This window comes from Colossoma macropomum, unplaced genomic scaffold, assembly GCF_904425465.1.
Source record: "Colossoma macropomum unplaced genomic scaffold, Colossoma_macropomum, whole genome shotgun sequence".
In the NCBI taxonomy this organism is placed as follows: domain Eukaryota; kingdom Metazoa; phylum Chordata; class Actinopteri; order Characiformes; family Serrasalmidae; genus Colossoma; species Colossoma macropomum.
This window is the reverse complement of record NW_023495267.1, coordinates 4,276,371-4,295,827: the sequence shown is the minus strand read 5'-3', so window position 1 is coordinate 4,295,827 and position 19,457 is coordinate 4,276,371. Positions and strand designations below refer to the sequence as shown.

The following is a 19,457-nucleotide window of genomic DNA, read 5'->3' as shown; positions in this document are numbered from 1 at the left end:
AGCACCAGGCTTCACTAAACTCATACCTCCCTGTTATATATGAACCTTTCTGGTTTTAACTAGGGCTGCATGATTTGGACGAAGTGCTCATTACTACGTTAGGCTTGAAATATTGCAGTGGCTACATGATGGAAGCCTCTTGCTCTCATTCTGCAATGTTTTCTTGTTTTGAGGGGAACTAGAGCTTTCCATTCTGCAGTTGCTTTTGTTAGTTTGCTGCTTGCTGATTTATTTGTAGTTCTCCAGCAAGCACTGTTCAGGGTAATCTGCTGAAGGCCTCCTGTGCTAACGTTATTGATATTTCTGATATTGCTGACATCGGCAGTGTGTTTTACTTGTAAATGAGACTCTGTGTACTTCAGTGATAAACAGATTCACAGCATTGCTGTAGCTGAAACGTTTATCAAGAGAGCCATCAATGGACCTTATTTAAACACTGTATTTGAACAAGAGGGTTACATAGTGCACAGTGCACAAACAGCTGGGCATCAGGCTGAAAACACAGATGGTTTGAAGGGTCAGCCTAGAAAAATGTGTTAAAAAAGAATTAGTAGCATTAATAATTTCATGCTTTAATGCATTACCTTGACATCACCATTAAAAACACATTGGTGTATCAATAACGGTTGACGTGGTTAGAAAATTTGCATTGTTTTAACCAATATAATTTACTTTTGTTAGATAACATGAATGCCTTCATCTGAACACCCACCGAGACATCCGTTAAGTAGTGAACATTTAAAAAAAATGTGATTGTTTAGTAGCCTCATTTGCGTATAGCAGGCTTCTGCAATTTGCAGTTTCAGAACTGTAAGGGTCAATGATTAACAAGACGATATATTGTGCAACCTTAGTCTTAACCCTCAAGACTACACACTTAAAAGATTTGCTGACAGCACTACAAAGATTACCATGTTGCTTCCTCATTCCATTCTGTAGGATGTTTGTCTTCATAGGAATAGGCTTGTTTATAGTATCTCTCGGGTTTAGTATGGTGGATGACCATCATCTTTTTATGAGCAGTACTAGGATTCATCTCCCACAAAGAAAGACGTATTGAGAGTATTGAGTGGGGCTGTGTGGGACAGGATAACGCTGCTACTGTCGCAAGCACCTGCCTGCTGGTCTGTGAGTAGCAATAATGAGACTTTAGCCAGAATACTGATGGTTTTTTATTCTCTTGCACATAAACACAGCCCATCTGCCAACTCTCTGCCACTGTTCTTCTAACATGCCGTCTTCCAAGTCACAAGGGCCTTGGGCGGTCGATGGCTTCCTTTGTGTTTCTTGTGACTTCCTGCCTGTCACAGGAGCTACAGTCACAAGAGCTAATTAAACATCTTACTCATTTCTATCTCTCTCTCTCTCTCCTTGTCTTTCACTGTCTTTCACTGTACATATTTACATAAAGTATATGGAGCATCTTATTAGTACAGTTAATGAGTTTGCTTACATAGTGTTTACACAGTAGGTGGTTTTCAGGCTTCACTGCTAATGTTTTCTCTTGCTCTTATTCGGCGCAAGCTTGGCTTGACATAACTTTTGTATCTGAACAACACTTTTCTCATCTCCTGATGTGGTAAACTCGGCCCACAATTTAAAACCCACTATCCAGTTCCAGTTTCAAAATACAGAGCTCCATAAGCATAACTTTCTGCTCGATTGCTGAAGTAAAACTCCAGCCGTGCTGTATCAGTTCCAGCTACTGAATAAACAGGAAGCTGCAGGAATTACAGGGCTCTACAGAGAAGACCATGATGGCTACGAAGTAAGACAGGCACATGAAAGCCTAGCGCCGCAGCTAACCGTGGACATTAACCCTCATGCGTTTGGGTGCATGCAGTGCAGCAGGGCTAATGAAGTGTGGAGGTCTATCAGTGTCCTGCTGTGGCTAGTTAAAGCATGTTTGAGAAAGACGCTGTCATTAGAGTGGGATGTTACTTTCATCGGTAGAACACACAGATGACACACAGCAGTAGTTTGGCCACATATACAATGAGAAACTTTCTGTATCAAGAGAGATGATCTGGAATTATATAGCTGTATTCATAAGTGTATCATCACTGGAAATCCTGTTTATCTCAAAAATGAGAATTAAAGGAGTAGAAAAAATCTTCAATGAAAGTTAATGTAATGAGAAACTAATTCAAGTACATCTTCTCTGTTCACACTATGTAAAAGGCAGCTTGCATGTTCAAGTACTGCACAAAACAATGAAAACCAAAAATAGGACAGTAAAGATATGAAAGTTGAAAAATGAGCCTCAGCTGAAGTTTTTGTTGGTTTTATGCAGCCACTGAACTGCGCTGGATTCATAGGCCACCATGGAGGATTCTCTTTCTTTTTTTCAGGAAAGTCTTACTTGTCTGCTGTCGTTTCTTGACTGAGATTTATTGCTGTGAAACTCTTTGCCTCTCCCTCTCCCCCCATTTTTCTGTTTTGAAGGTGGCCACTCTCAGTTTTACTGCATTTTTTCCATTCATTCAGTCAGTAAGACGTACCTCATACTCAGCTCAGTTACTCCTACCTTCCTACCCCGCTGTTTTACCATTACTTTTTTTAATAATGGTTCTCCAAGCTGAGAAGAGCAACTTCCAGTGTCTTGTGACAGCATTTTAAGATGAACTTGTGACGCAGACAAGGAGGAGGAGCTGCACTAGACCTATAACTCAGTGTGGCAGATTAAAGCTGTGCATACACTACATGATTTCTAGCCTGATTTTAACTCTGATTTTCCCTTTCTGACAAATGTTTAGAATCTGAGGTGATTTTTCAGGTTGGGAGCTTGATTGAAACTTATTGATGGCTATAGATGGATGATCTGGTAATGTGAGGAGAAAATAGATCTTTATCCTTCTGATTGGAGGCCTTTCAGTATTTTCAAACATTTTTATGACTCAAAATGTTCATGAGTCCTGTAGTGTGAGATGACCAGCAACATAACCAGAAGAGTGGTGACAGTAAGAGAGCTAGAAGAGAGGAAGAAGGCAAAAGGGGTGTGTATACTTGAGGAGCTGCTTGTTGAATACTTGTTAAATATTAGCTTTTGAGTTCATAGTAGGGCTGGGTGATAAAATGATAACGATAATAATCGCGATATAACTTTCCTCGATACAACTATAAAAAATGTTTGACAAATTTTCGATATAATACACCATTTTCACACTTCCGCATTCTAGCAACAGCCCTGGTGGCGTTTTCTACCGACACTACTCTGCTGTCGCCAAGAGAGGGCGCACTTCTGAGTTTTTCGACATGATTAGAGAGGGAGGGGGCGACGAGTAAAATGAGTTGCCAAATATACTTTGGCAACGTCTGAAACGTGGAGTTGTACATTCCCTGTTTAAGTGGAGCGACCGGCGATCTGTTCTCCTGTGACCAAGTGTGAGTGACGAGATAAGTGGCGTAACTACTGGCTTAGAGGGAACTTAACTCTTTCCTTACATCCTAAGAAGCTTTAGCAGCGTTAAATCATGTCTGCTGTTACAGCACTCAGTCATATTTTAGTATTATTATTAGTGCATTCCCAAGCAACAAAAGTGAAAGAAAGAAGTGGGTTCATGCAACCCTGATATAAACGAAAGTAAACTGAGGAAGCTGTGAGGCATTGGAGAGCGAGAGAACGCTATCTTTCCAGGCTAGCTGTTTTTAGCAGCTGGCTAACTTGAAGTAGCACTCCGTCACTCGCACAACACGGTGAATTGATGATACTGTAGATCAAACAATACACAAAAGCACCACTTTCAGTTTAAACATACATAAAAAGGAGGACTCCGTTTGTCTGGTGTTAGATATATTGTGGTTCACCCCTCAAATTACTATAGAGAAATCCAGATGTCTGTTAGCTGGTGTTTGAATACTGTGATGTGCTCTGACATGGATGTGGTAGGAGTGACGGCAGTAAGGCAGTGTGATCCATCGCTGACGTACTGAGCCAGCTAATGTTTGCTGTTTGTACTAATCTGATGTTGTTGAGAAACTAAAGAGTTTAGCACTGTTGTTGGCCACTTGTTTAGCATTTGTAACGGGATAGCTGAGCACTCGTCACCAGACAGCTAAAAATAATCTGTTTTCTTTCTTAAATTAAGACTATTACAGGAATTGCAGCCGTGCTTTTCCAGCTGGTAAAAACAGCTAACCAGAAACTTTCTCCCACTCTCCCATGACAGATTTGTGAAATGTTCCACTGTTTGGCAAGTGTTTGTCATGTTCTGACTATAAAGAAGAGTTTAAAACAGGAATTAACCATCCAGGAGCAAAAATTTGCCTTCAAACTTCAAACAAAAGAAATAATGATTTGACATTTATCGCAATATGTATCAATATCAAACGATATGAATTTGGTTTATCATGATAACATTTTTGGCCATATCGCCCAGCTCTAGTTCATAGTAATGCGCTTTTTTCATTCTTGCTGCAGAGTAGAATGATATCTGCATTTCCCAACCACATATTCACCCACAGTTTGCGTTTTACTATGTGGGCATAAAAGCACAAACAGGTCCCGTCCAGTTAAGCCTTCTTTGTGAGATTTGGTATTTTGAGTGCTTATTTGTGGCTGAAACTTGTTATGTGTTTAATACCCTCTCTTTGCATAACTGTCTAGTGTGCATGCCCTCACTAATTACGGATAAGAAATTCTGTAAAAGGGAATTCCACTGAAATGTTCAGTTGTTGAGATGTAAACAAATGCATTCAGAGTTTTCTGCAAAATTTTGTAAAATTTCTTCACTGAGTGTAAGATATTGGAACAGAATAACACATAAAATATAAAATGCATCAAATGCATCAACAGGCCACATTTTATTTTTTATGTTAAATTCCATAAAAGGCCATGTAGTTTGGCCAGGGGCACCCAAACTTATGCATATGACTGTATCTCTGTGCCCTGCATGTATTTTAAAACTCCATTTTAGTCCAAAATCTTTTCTCAAAACTATCTTAAAATTATATCTCAGGCATCAGGCATGTGTTCATAACCATGTCATGTCATTACCTTTGGTGAGGTAGGTTTTAGACACTTCAGATGTCTGGTTCCAGTCACTACTGTGAACAGCTCTGTTTCATCAAGTTTCTTTGGATTGGAGCGTTTCATGTCAAAACAACAAGACTTTGTTTACATCTTAACAGTTTATACAGAAATTTCTAATAATTGGTGGATTTGCCCTTCAAATGAGAGATGCTGTCTTCTCTGAGTTAGGATTTTACAAGTCATGTAGTTCATGCCCGGCTCAAGCTCAGCTCTGCACTGACTCTGTGTTTAGACTGTTTGTCATTATAGCTGTGGCAGCGTATCATCAAATGCACGTCTAAAAATGGCTCATGGCTGTGTGAATATCTGATGTGCGGAGTCTAGTCGTACTCGTCCTGTGAGTGTGTGTGCTGTGCTGTGTGTAATTCTGGGGTGGGCACTGATTCAGGGCTGTGCGTGTTGTCCAGCGTGTGACAGCGGAGTGTATTTCTGTAGCATGTCATTACCCTCCGCCTGGCTGGTGTGTTATTATGGAGCGAGTGCTGAAAAGAGGCAGACAGGCTGAGCATGCAGCTGCGCCGTGTGACTCACTCTCTCCCAGGGCACACATGTGCACACATGGTAGGTTCAGACTACGGAGAAACCGCACACGCACACAAACAGTACCTAGAATACATTTTATTATGCTGCGTTGTACATGCTTTCAGTCATTATGTAATTCCTCTTCTGCCACCAAAATGTCTGCGTACACACAAGAGCTTCTGTGACAAAACCAGAGAATAAACATAGAACGTCTACAGTTTGGTTGTATATTCATGGAATGGTGACGCTGACGTTTGTAACACTCGCAGCCGTCTGATGATGACTAAGCGACCGTTGTCATTAATTGTTTTCATGTAAAAAAATCCAGAGTTTTGTTCTGTTCTACCAAACACAGGAGACTTACAGTCACATAGGCCACCCAGGTGTTTCTGACGTGAGACATTCAGTGATTGACTAATCCTGTCTCTCCCCCCATCCCCAAAAGGAGCCTTGTCACTTCCTTGTGGTTTGTTAGCATCTACCATGGCTGCTTTTAGAGGACACAGACACAAGCCTGCGTGTTTTGGCAGGTTCATGGCACCTTGCTGGTCTGCTCGCTCAGCTAATCAGATTACACTTGCCAGCCTTGTGTAGAGGCAAAAGAACAGGGGTGTGCTGTGGATTGTTGACCTCAAAATGACACAATACAAAGCTTTTTTGCACTTTTTTATTGATTAGACCCTTTTTTTTCTTCTCAGTTTAATCAAAGAACGTTCCTTGGTGTTATATCTCACAGGGTTGTAAAGCTGCACTTTAACTTTTTTGTTAAAGGTGAAAGAAGTAGCATTACTGAGTCAGGAGAAAAAAAACATGCTAAAATTTTGTGTCTACAGTAGTAAGGAAGGTACATACTTTACCACTTTTCGACTGAATTCTCTTTGAATGCTCTTTCAACGCACTAGCAGTCATCAGATTAATCTGCTCGGGGAGGGGGCCCAAATTGTTGCATGCAATTACACAGTTCCACCAGAGAGGTCTCCAAATCCCCAAAACATACATAGTGTAGCTTTATTACCTCAGTTTGTTCTCTCTTTGTTAAGCTATTTTTTACATTTTGTTACGGAAAGGACATACAAGTCAGAAATTCAGTGAAACATGGATTTTAAAATGTCAGTTTTGCTCATGTTTTATACTCTTAGTTACTACAAAAAAATTAGTGAAATGATATTTCTGGGTTCTTAGTGTTACTTCAGTAAGATGTTAGCACATTGTCCACTGCGCAGAAAAAAAATACTAGCTGTAGAAGATGGGCCGTCCAACATTGCAATGGTCAGGTCTACAGTTAGCTCATCTACCGCTGGCCTTTGTTGCTCATCCTGCTCAACCCTGCTGATTTCCCTTGGTTGTTTTTTGATTAATGTAACGTTTTCAAATGTATTTTCTATGAGCTGCTAAATTTTTGTACTACTGAATTTTTAATCTCCTCAAACCAGTGCTACTGCTGAAAAAGCCTACAGTAAATAAAAATAAGCCTTTTTTGGTGGTTGTTTTTTCCGTAACTACACCTAACTGAGTATCAGATTAGTAACTCTTACAGAAGCAGAATGTAGTCAGAGGGCACATCCTTAGTTCTAAGGAGAATGCTAAGCACTCTTAGGACTAGCCATGCAGCAATGAAGACACCCTTGCATGTGTAGAAGGTGGAAAAAACAGTGTTTGGAACCTGAAAATGTAGGGGTGGTGATGCAACAATATGGAGTCTCTATATGGATAGTAATAACTGAAAATTGATTTGTTTATGGTTTTAAACAATTCATACTATAGTTCATGAATGAGGTGCAGCAAGTTATCATTTGTAATTATCAGTTCAGTTCCAATATAGGACTGATAATCATAATTTTTCCCTTTAATAAATAATAAATTGCCCACGGAGTACATTGTGCCTTGGGTGGGTGCATCTCTACGCTGCTAACTGTTGGCCAAGGCACTTGGAAAATGCACTGCAGAGCTTAAAGCCACACACGTTTTAATCTTTTATGTCAATCTTTGCATTAATGCATTTTCTTTTGTTTGACTAAAGCACCTTGTGACTCTGCTTAGTGAGTTTCTGTGACAGAAGCTGTCAGTGGTGAACGGTGGCTTTGTGCTCCAGGGCTTTTTCAAAAATTTCTTACACCAGTTCCTTTGAGTCATGTTAGTACAGGCAGACAGATTCGTATCACCCATCACATCTCTTGCAGTGAAATTCCTCTGGGCAGTGTTGTTTTCTCATGTTGGTAGAAGTATTTTTGGGCAACCTGTCAGGTGTTTTTATTCTGAACTGGAGAAATTGCTAAAGGTACAGTGATTTAAGAGAGCTTTAACATTTTTGTCAACTTCAGCACGTTCTCTGGACATACTTGAACAATTAGTGCAATGATTTTTAGGGATGTGGAAAGATATTGTAGAAAGATACTGTAATAAAAATTATTTGCCACAGGTAGATGTTTAGATTTGACCATTTTTTCAAACTAATATTTGATGTATTTACTGTACTCTGGTTTTTCACTAGTCAGTGGAAGCAGTTCTGACTGGTGATATTCCTGTGTTCCATCATTAGGGTTCAAGCATGCAATGCACTGAACCCTATTGTAATTGTCAAGATTTTTCTTCCTATTCTTTTTCTTCCCTGAAACGGAACACACAGCCCAAACCGTAAGTCCTAGAGACTTGAAACTTGGTCAATAGGTAGTAGTCCCTCCTGCTACTCAGGCGCAAGGAATCAGCCCAGTCGGCAACAAGGTGGCGCTATAGCACAGGTCAACCCGTTTGGGTCCATAACTCCTAAACCAGATTTTTGCCAGACAAGCCATATTTTTTTTCCTGGTTCCTTGGGTCCAACCAAACAACTTTGCCATTTGGACCATTTAGCCCCGCCCCCTTAGATTTTGAGCTAATTTGCATAATATGCGAAACCTACTTTTTTTGCGAACTAGTCCTACAATTTTTGCCCGATCCTCATGTTTTTGGTGTCAAAAAATTCAGAAGAGCTGGAAGGTCAATAATTATCAAAAACATTTTGACTTTTCGAAACAACATGGCATTCTCAACGTCCGTACATCCGATCAGGCTGAAACTTTGCAGATACCATCTGGTGGCCAGACTATAAGTGAATCCATAAGGACAGTTTGATTCATTGAAGTATATGGTCGCCATTGGCCAATCAGCATTTAGCAGGCTTTTAACAGGCTTAACATTGACCAATCATCATGAAACTTGAACGATCTCTACATATAGCCACTTTCTAACAACCAATCAAGTTTGAAAAAATTTGACCACTGGGGGGCGCTATTCATAAAAATGAACATATTATTACATATTATTACTATTTTATTACAAGTTTGCTTGAAAATCCTTGTGTATCGTATGTAGTACGTTATTCCAAACAATTTTGCAAATGCATATTATTACAAAACTGCATAGAGTTTTTGTAATCGGTAACTGTTTTAAAAGCCTACTTTTCGAACTAGTCCCTGGATTTTGATCCAATCTTTTCGAACTTGGTCTGGCATGTGTAGGCAAATAATTATCAAAAACATTTTGACTTTTCTACTCAGGGTCGTGTGGATCAATCAATTAATTACTGCGGCCATAGAATTGTTAGCTTGATTAGCTATAACTTAACAGTCATTGGTCAGATCATGTCCAAACTTTAAGGACTTTTACATAATTAGACTATAATGGTGTATGCCAATTTTGGTCCAGATTGGCCTTTAGGGGGCGCTTTAGCACTCAAAAACACTTAAAAATCAATTAAAATGCTATTACAATGTTATTACATGGTCGACAGATAAACAAATGGTTCCGTACGACTCAGGTCACTCACATGAACAACTTTCTAAGTGCATGTTCTGTCACAAATTGTACTGTTTGTCTGGTATTTTGGCTTATTCATTCGAAGACTACATTATACAAAGGCTTATTATACAAAGGTCAAAAGGTCAATCTGACCAAAAGTTGGTAAACATCTTTGGATATGGTCCCAGATCAAGAATCACACCATACTGTGGCCTTTTCACTAATTCTGACCCTCTTTCACTGAGCTCATGCTTTACTTTAGTCCTATGTTTCAACTTTTCATCTTTTTCAACTTTATTCATATTTTTGCCTGTAACTTTTGATCAGAGTGAGATAGAGACAAAATTCTTTTTTCTGCTGATTCCTTGGGACGTGCTGAACAAGTGCACCTGCAGTCAATTTTAGCCCCACCCCCTTAGTTTTTGAGCTAATTTGCATAATATGAAAAACCTATTCTTGCGAACTAGTCTCTGGTTTTTTTGCCAATTATCATCAAGTTAGTATCGTAAGATTCAGAAGACACTGATCCTCAATAATTATCAAAAACATTTTGACTATTCCACTAAGTGTATTGAGAATCAATCAATTAATTACTTCAACCATGGCATTGCTAGCTTGATTTGCTGTAACTCAACAGTCATTGGTCAGATCATCTCCAAACTTGTAATACTTTTACAAATTAGGACTCTAATGGTCTTGGCCAGTTTTGGTCCAGATTGACCTTTAGGGGGCACTTCAGCACTCAAAAAAACTAAAATGCTATTACAATGTTATTACAAGGTCGACAGATAAACAAATGGAGCCATGTGACTCAGTTCACTCTCATGAACAACTTTCTAATTACATGTTAAGTCAAAAATTGCACTGCTTGTCTTTTATTTTGGCTTATTCATTCAAAGATTTCACTATACAAAGGCTTATTATACAAAGGTCAAAAGGTCATTCTGACCAAAACTTGGTGAACCTCTTTGGATATGGTCCCTGATCAAGAATGAAACCATATTGTGGCCTTTGTCACTAATTCTGACCCACTTTCACTGAGCTCCTCACACCAATAGGGCCTCTTATGAGTGCATTGGGCCTCATTATGGCCTACAAGAAATCAATGGCTTAAATATAGAACCAATCCACTGTGCAAGTGCTACTATGTGGGAAATGCTGCCAGTAGTCATGTAGTTTAGACATGTATGTTGACAACCTCTTGGATGTTCTACAAACCAGTGTAGATCAGTACATATGAATATAAACCTATAATGTGTTTAAAGACCTCTGATCATTGTTTATGGCAACTGAAGGCCTTTTGATGAACTGACTTCCTTTCAGTTCTATTCACTCTGCCTATAAATAAGACCCACAGCTTAAGGCCTTTTAGGCCTAATGGGCTAAACCAAAAGCTTGAGGCCTTTTTAGGCCTAATGGGCTAAACCTGCAGAAGGGCCCATACTGCTGTTGCATGCTTGAACCCGCTCATTGCCGCTTGCGGCTATATTTTATTCTGTAATCCACCATAATGTCATTATATTCAACTACTGGTCTTGATCATAAGTGTGTTAATTTACCTTCCTATGAAACAAACTGATAAAAATGATGATCTGATAAAATCTAGAAACCAATGAAACCAGAGAGATCAGGGAAGCCCCCTTCTGCACTGCAGTATTCATATAATGTAAGGATTTTAAGAGTTTCTGCTGTTTATTAATATGACAGTTGAAACAATCATCTCACTCAATAAGTGCTGTTTAAGTAAAGCTGTTGGAGTTTGTTTAATTGCTGCATTGTTGACCATAATAAATGATACACATTGACATTATTGTTTACTGGAATTTTTAGATCTTTAAAATCAGTAACTTTTTTTATTTTTATGTCAACTAGACCTGACTAACTATTCCTGTTACTTAGCATAGTCTGTACATAGACACATTACTGGCAGCGTAGGGCACCAGTGCATGCTCCCTTGACTGCAAGATTTCCTTCCTTGTTCTGACACATTGAACTATGAGTTTTTCACTCCTCATAGCGTCTGTTCTCCAACAGGCTCAGCCAGACGTCACTATTGAACCTAGTTCATGTAATGGAGGAATCAGAAGTAGTCTGGACTTACAGTCACTAATATATGATATAAAGGGGAAGTAAAGATTTCCGTGTCTGATCCTTCTCCGTCCGCTGTACTGTCTCTTAGCCCCTTGGCTCTAAGATGATCCCCCTCTCTTGTTTATTGAAAAAGGATGAGAGGAAATGAGGAAGGGAAAAATGATGAAAAAAAAACACAGCCACATGCATTCCCCTCTGTGAGATGTCGCTCTGAATATGAATGAGTTCTTCCCAGCAACAAGGCACTTTTGGCTCTAAATAAACAATCTGCTCGCATCCTTTAATTGTATTAGGGACTGAAATGTCTGTGGCTGGTGCTGACAATTTCAGAATGGAAATCTCTCATTCCAAAAAGAAAAAGGACTGAGAGCAGACTCCCTGGGCCAAGTCCTGAAATAACCTGCTAAATTTAGAAAAGCATTAGTCATTTTAGTCAGATGGTCATTTTAGTCCACATGTGGAACTTTGGCCGTGGCTGTTAGGTCTTATCTATCTCATAATGTTGTAGACTTTTGTGACTTCTCTTGGGGAAGATGGCAAAGGCCTAAAGACCACCTGTACCCCAAAAAGAACTTGCAGATTGGGACGTGTGAGGAGGGTCAGAGATCACAGCAGTGATGTCGCTGTAAGACATGCAACTGCATCTGGAATTAAGACGATAGCTGTTTGGTCAACCAGTTTGCTCGCTTTCATATGTGTTAAGATTCTTCTGCCACCAAGTTCTGCGGTTCCCTTCACACAGAGATTTAAACGCACAGACAGTCGAGCAGCTTGGTCTACTTTTATCCTGCCTTTGAATCATACTTTTCTTAGCTGATCCACTTGCCCTTTTCCCTGTAGCTGCTGAATTAGCATTGCTTTTGAAGTGTGGCTGTGGCTTAGAGTGGCCGCAGGATGTGCTGTTCCATCTTAAACCCGCTCTGTAGGGAGCCTCCACTGGGAGATAAAAAGCAGGGTGAAAAGTTTATGGTTATGGTATTTCTATTTTTCATCTTCATAGGAGCTTTCTACAGGCAGTGATTAGATGCTGTGAATTTCTCCTTTACTTTTGGGGTTAAAGAAAAGAAGTGAAAGAGTAGATTGCTGGACTTTGTAGCATTTCACTTAAACAAAATAATAACACAAGAATGATTCTAGACCATCCAGGAGAGTGAGGGTGCAAGTCGTTCTTGGTGCTACATGGAGAGTGACTGCTTAGCAGTATGTTGAAATGGTGTTTCACGTTAATTGTGGAGGTAGTTGAGTGGTCTTCGTAGTTTTTGTAGTAAGAGTCAGTTGTTTGTGCTGTTACTTTTGGAGAAATATTTAAGCCCATATAAAAATGAATATGCAATTATTTTATTGCAGTATGTCTGTATTTCTGTGCTGCACTCTGTTGAGGCAGTATGGCTGACTATACTGCTGCAGCATCAAGTGACACTTAAGCTACTTAATGACCAGCTGGGGATTAAACTAGAAGTCTTGGGTTCAAGGGGGTCCAATGCTAGGGTGGTTACCATCAGATGGGCTGATCCACAGGAAGATGAATATAAGCTTGGTGTCTTCTAATATATATATGTAAGCAGTTTACTATATTTTATCCATTACAGATTGATCCTGTTGTTTGTGTAGGTTGTGGTTGGATGTCAAATAGGTCAGCTGGGGACAGACTTCACAAATCTGAGTTCTCTACATTAATATAAAAATTTATTGTACTTATTATAGCCATACAGGGCTCTGGACTAACATTTTTCAGAACGGTCCCAGAACAATCAGAACAACAAAAAATGTTTTACTGCTTAGTTTACGTTACATTTTTCTTTTCATTACATTTTTTGTAGTATCATGTTACATAATTCTCAAAAATGATAAATGTCAGATAGTAATGCACAGTTTTAACACATGCATGCATACAGGTATATGCTCAGACACACAATGCATACTAACATATCTGTGGTCAAAAAAAAATATGTGCATATGTATGAGAGGATATGTATCAAAAGCTCTGTAACCAAAGTAAAGTGATTCTTTGCTTTGTTGTAAAGATGTTCCTGAAATGCAAAACAAATCTTTGCAAAGCTTTATTTGTACAGGTTTAAGATGCTGCATGCTTAAAAATGTGAACAGACACAACTATTAGCTTAATGCTAATATTACACAGGAATGTACATTGATAGGCTAATGGGAATTAGCATTATAGTGGTAGAAAATTCACAAAAAATGGATTGTATAAAGTAAATTAAAACAGTTTTTGGATTAAACATTGCTGAATTTAGAGTCGATGTGTATGGCTGACATCTTCTCGTTGTATTACCCTGTTTTACAGTCATTAAGTGTTAAGCTTATACACACAAGTAAATCTGCCCTGAAGTGTCCCAAAACAGTTTAAACATCATCGCGTACGCTGTTTTTATTGTCCCGGGGATGACTGGACAGGGTAAAACTGGACCTTCTCGTCGTACACAGAAGGTAGGAATACAGCTTTTTAGGCCTATTTCTCATCTGCATAATGGCTTTAAGGATTTTTAGTACTTTTGGAATATACGGTCAGTTCATCTTAATGGAAATCCATTACTAGGCGGGGAAAACACTTTTGCTCATTTAGAGCAGGGGCAATAAATAAAATCTGATGGTGGTCCAGCAGGCTTACTTTCTTCCTTTCACACTCTCATGCTCTTATCATAAGGAGATACTATTGCTTATGCTTTACTCTCTGACTGCACTACATTATGGAAATGCCATGCCTGTATATCATGTAGTATGTAATTTATAACACCCTGTACAGTTTGTGTTGTAAATGTATCATTTTTGTTTTTTTAGGGCAATACAGATGTATCCGTTTTGAGTAAATATATTGTGACCGGTGCCCATTTGTTTTCTGTGGAAGCTGCCTTTTTGAAATCTTTTGAAGATTAGTGCCACGATGTCCAAGCACACTGAAGGACTGTGCTAATCAGCACATGAAGCTCGTATAGCCTGTTTGCTTCATCTGCGACTGTAACTGCATTCATTGTTGGATTGCTGCTTTCAGTACTTGCTGTGATTTTGATTTCATGACTTCTGTAAGTGCCTTTTTAGAGCAGGGACTGCAGATTTGTCTGATCTTTTTCAGGTCTGTCCTGTATTAGCTGCTTGATCTCGTTTCTCTCGGTTGGACGTCGTCCCTTGCTACAGAAACGTGTTGGCAGTGTCTGTTCTACCTGTCGGTCTCATACAGCTTTTCTTGAAGTTGTAATCTGAGGAAGGAGCTGCCTGCAGGCTCACTGAGACTTTTGAAGAAAGATTGGCATGTGGACTATGGGAGCTATGTGTCCTCTGAAGGATAAGAAGGGGGCAGTAAATGAGTGGTGTTGAGTGAGGCCCTGAAGGGAGCAGGACGTAGGCTATACTCTCGTCCGGTTGTGCCATGTTTTTTATGCGTGTGTTCTGAAGTAAGTCATCTGTACAAACTGTGTGTGTGTGTGTGTGTTTGAGATTGCAGTAGGATTTTCCACCTGTTTACCTGCTGTTCATTAGCAAGCCACATGCCACTTCCTGTAAGTGTAAATAATGCACTGTAGGATCAGTGTACTGTAAGTAAATATGGACACAGCCTCAATTAACCTTAGCACCTGCTCTGTATAGTCTCCACCATATACCTTGTCTTTTAAGAAGTAGTAGTCACGTAATTTAAGGGTAGATACTGAGTGAACAGCTGAGCGTGATGTGAAAGTAGGAGTCAGGTCTGAGTCACCTCTCATTCAGTTCAGCTTGTTTGTGTTAAAGGAATGAGATCAGGCAGTGGTTGTTGAAAACACAAGTTTTCATACTGTGTTTCGGATGTGTACTTGAAGTAGGGCTGATCACATACTGAAATAGTATTACGATGCTATTATAGTACTTGATTCTACTACATTAGTTAAGTAGTCCACCAATTATTTTGCTGTTTAAGGGGCCACGCTGCGTGCTTAAAAAGCAGTAGGACTTACTTTTTAGGGGCAGTTTAATGCATTTGATGAGTAAGTCAACACAAAACAGCAATTTAAAAGATTGCAGAAGACCTAGATGGTCAATAAACAAATAAATTGCTACACTATGCAACATTTAGGGATTTAGAGACTGCTCTGCTGTTGGTGGTCAAAAATATGATATCACAATACTTACTGAAATTTTTGTGACAAAATTCACAATATTAATTTTTTCCTGGCATCTGGTAAGTTGGAACAGGCAAAAAAGAACCAATAGTAAAGATATTGGAAAAAAAATATGAGCATGATGATGTGCATTCAACATTCATCAGCTGCTCTAAATCTAATTAAACAGGACTAAGTGTGCTCTCTTTGTAGTAAAACATGCAGTTGGTCAGTGATCTAGAATGACTGACAACATCCACAATATATACATTGAAAGAATATTCAAAGAGAGCTCAGTCAAAACTTGTTGCAGGACTTGTCTTCAGAGGATGTAAGTGAATGATCTACTATTGTCATCAACTTCATCAGTATAATGTTGATTTTGCATTTAAGAAATAACGTTTTTGACCCTGTGCGTGTGATGTTAATACGTAAAAATGTGTTAGGTGTTCTGAGAGGTCTCACAACCCGATGCCTCTGATTTTGCGTTTATTATTTCAGGCTGCATTTTTTGTCCTGTCTCATTAATGCTACTTCTTTTAACAGAAATATTCATAGTGTAGCTTTTACTAGACATTAACAGGCTTACAAAGATGTATCAAAATTGCATGTGAATGGGTGGTTTTATCAGAGAGAGCAGGAAATTTAAAACTTCCAGTTCTTTGAGAAAGTAAAATTGAATATAAATATAGAACAAAAGTCTGCTTCCAAAAACAGTGGAGAAACCCTGGAGCCGAGAGCGGTTAAGAGGAGATAGTGAGTGAAGAAGTGAGCATATGTGTCAGGGCTTCTGTCTGTAGCTCGGGCTCAGGTGTGTCTGTGGGCGCTGCCTCAGTTCTCTGCTCCCTGGTGGTTCTCTGTCCTGAGGAGACAGCAGCTGCTGCTGCTGGAGAGATAACCACCTCAGCTCAGCTCTCGCTTGCAGTCACTGCTGCCGTTTCCTCATCCTCCAGGCTTATTCTCCATCCCTCTATCAGTTCGTCAGCAGCTGCTGGTCAAGGGTCCCTTCTCCCTCGTTACACCTTCATAGCTCATTAGAGTTTTACCCTCCATGGGCCAAGATCATGTGGATGGTAGCTGAGGATATTTTTCCCCTCGTACAAGATGGTTTGAGTTAGTGATTTGGATCAAATGATTTTCGTGTGTGGAAGAAGGATTTTTTTCCTTCATGGAACTGCCCTGTCTGAACACAGTGCAGGAATCTCGTGGCAGTCCAACACAGTTCAGTCAGTTCAGTCAGCTGACAGAACTATTCTGGCATTCCTCATACTGCTATAAATTCTTTCCTGAACTGCTGCGCAGAGTCATCATGGCTTACGGGGCAGGGTTTAGGAGTGTATGTGTAAACTCACTGTGTGCTTTATTGATGTTAGTGGAGGAAAAAAAGCACATTCAAAGGTAGAAAATGAGATGCAGTTCAAATGTAGAAAATGTCTCTAGCTCTGCAGCAGCTCACAAAATATTCCACGCCTGGAGAAATGTTGCGATAGTGAAACACGCACATTGGCAAATGCACAGAGGAACAGGCCATTGCTGACCATAAATGAACAAAACATCCATTTCTTGGCAGTTAATGTGAATGTATGTGAATACTTGCAAACATCTGACAGCTCCGTAGCAAATCAGCCATGAATAAAGCAATGTATCCACTTTTAACGCATTTAGGCAGAAATACGTTCTCATTGAGGTAACTGAAGGGGCTGCCTCAGCTGGCCGACACTTTCTGACAAATGCAGGCTTTCATAATGTGTTTCAAAGGTCTGCCTGAAGTAGAGCTTTTATACAATCTCTGTTATTTAGTAAGTGATTATAATATATTAACTGAGTAATCCAGCCGTTATTTTGACGCTTAAGGGAGCGTTCAGACAGCACCTTCTTAAACTCTAAGTGCACTGTGTTTTGTAAAACATTTGATTTGATTGAGAAGGAGGTCAACTAAAGACTCTTAAACAACTCAGATATTTTGAGCAGAGCGATTTAGCTTTTTTCCTACTGCTGTAAGGTTACCAAACTCTTCTGAGTGGTGTAAATGTAGTCTGACTGTAAGATTTCCAGCCTTTGTAAGAATGCACAGATGAAATTACAGTGCAATTTTTCATGATTCTCCGATGTTAAATCAGATGTGTATTGTATCGTATATTGTTTACTGTATATGTATTATACTGTATGTTTACATATATTGTGCTACAAGCAGAGTTGAATTACATCTTGTTGCACTGGATACAATTACCACAACATCGTGTGGCAATAAAAAAGAATCAGATCAATCTACTTTTAGTTTTTCTTCAAAAAGCTGGTAGGGGTGGGCGATTTGGCAAAAATATGTAGTATGTAGTATAAGTATGTATCACAATGAACTCAATCCAGTTGCACAGGTGTAATTATGCTTTCATTGTAATGAAACTTGCAGTTGGTCAGTGCTGATGATATCCACAGTATGCTCAGAAAAACATATTTTGATGTAATTTGATGCATTTTATCATGACTCTGATAAATATTCTTATATTGCCTGCCCCTACAAGCCAGTGCTGGATGCTTTGTAATGCAGTATAGCAATTTCCACTTATTATTGATACACATGTAAGGTAGAGAACTGAGCTGCTAGTTTAGCTGCTTGGCTAAGTGCTGTTACACACCTGCTGCAGCCACCTGCGCCAGTTAGACACTTTTTGTGCTATACTTGATGTGTGCACAGCTATTCTAGATTATACATAGCCACTTTAGATTCAGATGACACAAGAATATAATTGTTGTGGGAGATTTTATGGAAAATTCTTGTAGACTTCTCAGAGTAGACTTGCATTCCTTTTTTCTCGCAGCCCCCAGCCTGAAAACCACTCGTTTATAACAACGTGAGCTTTTAAGGATGCTTGGTATTTAGTCGTGCCCTCTTGTGGATTTAGGACACCTAACATTGTCTTAGCAAAAAGGCATTAATTACAGTTATGTTAACATTTTCTTTGCATCTCAAAAATTACAGTTCTGAGCCAAGTTGACAGCCCTGCCACGTGCTATATAGGTGTAATTGTACACCTTAAGGATGTACGCTAATATTGGAATCATATGGAATCATAGATATCAGCAGAGATTTGGTTAAAGAAAAACATTTCAAACTGATATTTGATGTACTATACAATGGAAGAGCAGGATGTTTTGGTGGAGTTGCAATGTAGGTATATTATATACATGTGATATATTTATACTCATATACACTGTAGTCCATCGGTTAGGCACAGTTTTTTAGCCTCCCTACACCATTCATCTTTGGTCAGTTTTGTCAGGCAGAGGACCTCAGAACGTGACCAGCAAGTTTTAAGTACAAGGGAGATGTTTCCGGTAAAGTGGACAGTAAGTGTCTGACACATTTAGTGAGACATTCTTTACCCCATTCATAAATTGTACATCACAAAAGTTGGGCTGTTCTTAAGTTTGTAAAAGTGTCTGAGGAATGTTTTTTTTGTGTTAAAGCTGCACTGGTCTCCAAAAATATCTATAAACTATTTTGCTGCTATATTTTGTGTTTTCAGCAGCTGAAGAAAATTCTTTTTCTTCATGTATCTTAACACTGTAGAACTATTTATAGCTTAGACAGCACTATAGTGCATGGAAATCATTGATGTCGCCCTCTGCTCTAAAGATAAAGTTTGCCTCAGTCAGTATAAAGGCTCCATTAATATAGCATCATATCGGTTATAAGCGTGTTGCATGAGGAAATGATTAGCCAGACTGTTTCTCGTAACTTCTATCCTGCTAACCTACTGTTTGAAACTTGCTGTTGTACTTGCTGTTATCAGCTTTTCAATGAAAGGAGTGATATCTCATGTTTGCAATTTGCATGAGGGTAGAAAGCATTTGAATGGGTTTACATGGTAACAGGCTCAGTCTAGGGCAGGCATGTCAAACTGAGGACCTTTCAGGCCAAAGTGGTGCAGAGATTACCGTTT

The 19,457-nt window shown here is 39.3% G+C and overlaps 1 protein-coding gene across 4 annotated transcripts in view; it reads left to right on the top strand.

Moving 5' to 3' along the window:
• Positions 1–19,457, top strand: part of ripor1 (RHO family interacting cell polarization regulator 1) — a 75,605-nt gene that overhangs the window by 7,949 nt on the left and 48,199 nt on the right. Inside the window, exon 1 of one of the 4 annotated variants that reach the window (XM_036561658.1) lies at positions 1,106–1,128. The exons of 2 other annotated variants lie outside the window; for them this stretch is intronic. Coding sequence is in view for 1 of the 2 variants with exons in the window: in XM_036561653.1 (XP_036417546.1) it covers positions 5,503–5,593 (91 nt within the window). In the remaining variant the exon portion in view is untranslated. Of the gene's footprint in view, positions 1–1,105; positions 1,129–5,487; positions 5,594–19,457 lie in introns of those variants that run through there. One more of the 4 variants, XM_036561653.1, reaches the window with a different exon arrangement.